Consider the following 5,395-nt stretch of genomic DNA (forward strand, 5'->3'; position numbering starts at 1 on the left):
CCTCTCTGCTCCAGCTGAAAGCCACCTCGGCCCACTCGCTGCCTCCTCTCACTGTTCTTATTGTTAGGAATAAATATCAGATGCACAATTTGCATTACATTTATTTACATTTATATTGTGATTTACATTGCATGTTAAATATTGTTCAATATTGTGAGTCCTCCTGAACCCATTAAGACATTTCATATTAAACATCCTGACATTCTGATGTTATCTAACTCCTGGGCTTATGTTTTGTTGATTTTATATCCTTGTGATTTGTATCTTGAAAGACAACATAAATTTACTTTACTTGCATATTTGCTTAACATTGCTGTGCTGAGGAGAGACTGAGAACGGTGCCTTCATGGTGAAATGCTGTCTGCTATTTCCACAACTTAAAGCAGCATAGTTTAGTCTTTGATTCCAAGCCTCCCCGCCCCCATCAAATGGTTTTGTTTTTGTCTCTGCTTTGAAACACCAACAGCCCCCAGAATGGAGCACAAGTTATGCAGAACCTCTGTGGATTAAGTGAATGCAAACTCTAAAAGCAAGATGTCTGACGTTCAACAGACAGTACTGCTGTAGTATTTCCAAAGATGTTGTGTATTTTTCTATCCAGGTATGTATTTTACTATATTAGCAGTAGGAATGTTTCTGGCGATTAATTTCTTAGGGTGTTTTCACACCTGTTTACTCTGGTCTCAATTGGTTGATGAATTTGTAAACTTGTACTTCCCCCTGGTTAGGTTTGTTTTCAGATACAGAACAATCCAGGTCAACTCCAAGTTGATTTGGGAGGAGTTTTTTGAGGCCATGGAAGAAGACTTTCGGACTGCCTTGAAGCGATTCTGGCAAACAGTCAGGCGACCCAGGAGAGGGTAAGCAGCAACCACAGTGAATAGTACAGCTGTCATGCCATGGCAGTTATCCCCGACAGAATTTGTGTCCCTGCGTTTAGGCTGAATCTGCCACAATTTGTTCCCCAGTGTTCAAATCATGGAAAAACGTGGTTTGAGAACGTGGTATACTGAGTTTAAATGAATCGAGTTTACACAGACGTGATTATTCTGTTATCAGGCAACAACACTTATCTTGGTTGGAATGGAGGCGGAGTCAACTGGATCCCCTCTCCTTGTCCAGCAACAAGTAGCGAGCTCCAGACACAGGGGAAACAGATACCTTTGCACGCCGCCTGCCTGAGTCCTGTGTTTTTGTCCTGCTCCAGACGTGAATATGCAATCATAGAATGATGCACAAGACCAGACACCAGACAGACAAAATTATTAGCCTTAATATTACACCTTTCTTCAAAACAAGAGTCAAGTTGTTACCTTTTATAACTATACTACTTAAAACTACTAAAATACTTAAAGTTTTGTTAAAGTTCCTTAATGTGGCATTTACATCCTGTGCTTTCACTTTCCGGATGTTTGATTATATAAGCGGGGTCACTTGCAGGTCACCAAATACTGTTCATTATCTGCTGTAAATATCTGGACTCTGTTGTTAGTTCAGGATAGAATAGTTTTATTGTAAAAGTCATTCTTGGCAAAATGATATAAAAGTAAACACACATGTACTGTATTGTCACAAGCATTTACTCACCCATCCAAATCATTGAATTCAGGTGTTCCAATCACTTCCATGGCCACAGGTGTATAAAATCAAGCACCTCGGCATGCAGACTGCTTCTACAAACATTTGTGGAAAAAAATATCTCACTCTCAGAAGCTCAGTGAATTCCAGTGTGATACCGTAACAGGATGCAACCCGTGCAACAAGTCCAGTCATCAAGTTATCTTGCTGCCAAATGTTCCACAGTCAGCTATTAGTGATTATAAAAAAGTGGACGTGATTGGGAATGACAGCAACTCAGCCACAAAGTGGTAACAGTCCCGGTCTCCCTTCAGGGTTTCCACAGATTCCAAATAATTACCAAACGTTCATGTGAAATAAAGGCTGCTCACCACTCCATATCCACAGGTCCTCCAAGCAAAACCTGAGCACAGGGAGAAGCAGGTTAGACAATGGATTATGGCGCGAAACAAAAACTGCAAATCTCATAATTCAAAAGAGGACATATTGAAGGATTTGTAATGATGTAGTATTATTGATGCCTATACTGTCAGCAGCCAAGATCTATTGCAAACTATCAAAAGATGGATTCAGGGTTACCTGATCCAGCGCTAACTATAAACTTTATCAAAAATGAAAATTTAAGCCTAATTTTAAAAGTAGAGTGGGTGTCTGTCTCCCAAATCCAAACCGGAAGCTGGTTTCACAGAAGAGGGGCCTGCCTCCCTTTCTATTTTATACATCCTAGAAACCACAAGTAAACCAGCAGCCTGACTGCAACATGCTCTCTTGGGGTGATACTACAGTACTATGGTAATAAGCATACAACAATAAAAATGTAAAAAAAAAAAAAAAACTTCACAGTTCAATTTGCTGTGAACTTAATGAGTTTAAAAAAATAAACTGTGGCATGTGTGAAAGCTTGTGCAAATGTTTAGATAAAATCTCAGAATTCTGTAAGTTCCTTAATGTGGTATTTGACAACTATTTAAGACTTGTAGCTAATAAATCTCATGGCTTTTGCCAGCTAGAATGACATCTTTTGCTTTTGCTTTCTGTGGAGTTATGTGTGCAGGTCCAAATACTATTCATCCTTATCTGATGAAATAAGATAATTTCATCAGATAAGTCGAGGTGGTTATCTGTAAATACCAGGACTTTGTTCTTAGTCTATTTTTATGTTTTGTTTTTTAGTTTATGATAGAATGCTTTTATTGTATCATGAAAGTTCTAGTAACTTTAGCATGTATTTTTGATGGTCAGTGTGAGCAGCTAGGGAAATGTCCTGACTGAGATATGAAAATGTGTGTGTGTGTGTGTGTGTGTGTGTGTGTGTGTGTGTGTGTGTGTGTGTGTGTGTGTGCGTTGCCCTCACCGTTGTCAGTGTCTGCATTTGGGTCCTCATGTTGTAATTCTTCATAGAAACTAAAAAGCATAATGACATAATAGTGCTGACATTTAAACCAAAGTGAGAAAACAGCACATTTATTAATAAGTATGTCTTAATAGTTTGTTATTTTCTTATTTACTTTAAATTGTCCTGCCAAAATGAAAGCGATGATCCTTCTGTGTGGAAGGACTTTGTTCTCTTTATGTTAGATTAACTCGTCTGTTTTACTTTTCCTTTCGTAGCTCTGACCTGTCCTGTTTAATTGTTCATGGCCTTGATAAGGCTTTTTACCATGCAATAAATATATAACTACATAAAATAAAGAGTCACGTTCTCCTGAATGTGCCAAGAGGAAACTGTTCAACAGTTAAACAATTATGAATTTCTTTTCGGGCTTATAATTAATATTATTGTTTATGGTGGAGAGTTTTGGTCTATCTGACCAATGATATCACACCAGCAGTAAAAACACCCACTCAGGCAGCTATAAAAGAAACCATCCTACATAAGGAAGCTTCAGCAGCTCCTCATCATACTGTGAGACTTAAAGCTTCAACATGATCTTGCTCCTCTTCTTGTTTGGTCTGGCTCTGGGTGCTCCTTCTGAGTCTCCTTCTGATGACAATGAAGTGAAGCAACAACCTGGTAACCGTCACATTTTCTAGCTCTTATTTTCCCTTATTTACTTTTACCTTTATTTGTGGTTATTATGTTAGCAAAAGATCATTTTATGTGGATATTTGTTACCTTATGCTCCTCTTCTTTGTAACTGTGAATGAGGGAAAAGCTTTTGCTGAATGCATTTGACCAGTGGCATTATTTCAACTGTGCAGCCATGATTCTCTGCAGCGCTTAAATTAAAGCAGTTACTTGTTTCAATACCAGCAGAGCATTTTCACCTCTGTTTCTGTGACTCTGAGAAAAAAAATCTCTTCAACATCTTAACAGTTTCATCCAGCCCTGAATTCTGTTTTCCTTTCAGGTGAACGGAAATTTAAACTGCAACGTGGAGCCTGTCCCATGTTCTGGTGGAGCTTCAATGACCGCTGCTACAAATATGTCGCCACCCGCATGACCTGGGCTGATGCAGAGCTCTACTGTTTGTCACAGGGAGCCAACCTGGTGTCCATCCGCAATACAGAGGAACAGAGTTTTGTGAAAAACCTGATCCAGAACTTTGACCACGCAGAGGGACTCACCTGGATTGGACTCAGTGACAAGCATAAAGAAGGCACCTGGATGTGGTCCGATGGTTGTCCACTGCGTTTTGTCTACTGGAGTCGAACACAACCAGATAATGAGAGAGGAAATGAACACTGTGTTCACACCAATGTAGTATCAGATAAGAAATGGAATGACTACACGTGTGCTAACAATTTACCTTATATTTGTGCAACACGCATTACCTGTCCTTAGAAGCACTGAACCTTCTGTTCCTGCTAGTACAATGCTACAATAAAGATGTGAATGCACACTGTAACCTGTCTTTTGTGTGTCTGTGCAAAAGTCATTAAATTTCACTCACCTTGATTTTCATGAATACAGAATCATCCACTGGTAGCTCTGATGGTGGATCACAGGGAATATTTACTCATTGTTTTAATCTCACAGCCAGTGTTGGGGACTAACGGAATACATGTACCGCCGTTACACATTTAAAATACAAAATATGAGTAACTGTATTCCGCTACAGTTACCGTTTATATGGGTTGGTACTTTACTTTGTTGAAATAAATGGATTACATAGCGGTATTTTCCTGTTTCATATGTTAGGCTATGCCCTCTCTATTTTTGGTAATTCCACGCTGGTGTAAAACCAGACAAAACACACATTAAGAGGCAGTAATACCTGTATCTCAATCTAACGGTCCACCACCCCTATTTGCAGCCCATATAATGACGTGAATAAAAAATTATTCAAAAAATTATTTAATAAGAAGGCAACAGGCAGAGTGTTACAGGCATAGCCCTAAAGGATGTAGCCTCATGGGCAGTGTAGTTCGTGCTGCAGGGAGAATGGACTGCCATACCTGTTATGTGTCTGTGAGCGCCAGGAGGGAGAAAAAGGAGAGTTGAAAAGTATGAGTTGTCACCGACCAGAAACGGGAGCTAGAAGCATGTAAATATAATAATAACCACTGCAGCCAAAAACAGTGCCTGATGAGCCCAGTTGTAAGTAAGCTATTAAGACTGTACACTGTGTTCGTGTTTTTCTCCCAAACAATAAGTTCTGTTGGAGCAGCCTTTCAACGCCTCTCTCTGTCTCTCGCTAGAAAAGTTGACCCAGACAACAAAGTAAAGCTAGTGTTCAGCTACCAGTGTTGGGACTAATGCGTTATTAAGTAACACGTTACAGTAACTACGTTATTATTGTGGTAACGAGCACGGTAACTAGTTATTATGCCAAAACCAGGAACGCGTTACTCGTTACTGGGATTTAGATAGGCT

At 39.5% G+C, this 5,395-nt stretch overlaps 1 protein-coding gene across 1 annotated transcript; it reads left to right on the forward strand.

The window, feature by feature from the left end:
• Positions 1 to 3,504: 3,504 nt before the first annotated feature.
• LOC101470096 (C-type lectin mannose-binding isoform-like) lies at positions 3,505 to 4,363 on the forward strand. Its single transcript, XM_004547949.5, has 2 exons — positions 3,505 to 3,592; positions 3,930 to 4,363. Exons 1-2 carry the CDS (start codon positions 3,505 to 3,507, stop codon positions 4,361 to 4,363), a joined length of 522 nt encoding a protein of 173 aa, XP_004548006.3.
• The last annotated feature ends 1,032 nt before the right edge of the window (positions 4,364 to 5,395 follow it).

This window comes from Maylandia zebra, linkage group LG22 (assembly GCF_041146795.1).
Source record: "Maylandia zebra isolate NMK-2024a linkage group LG22, Mzebra_GT3a, whole genome shotgun sequence".
Taxonomy (NCBI): domain Eukaryota; kingdom Metazoa; phylum Chordata; class Actinopteri; order Cichliformes; family Cichlidae; genus Maylandia; species Maylandia zebra.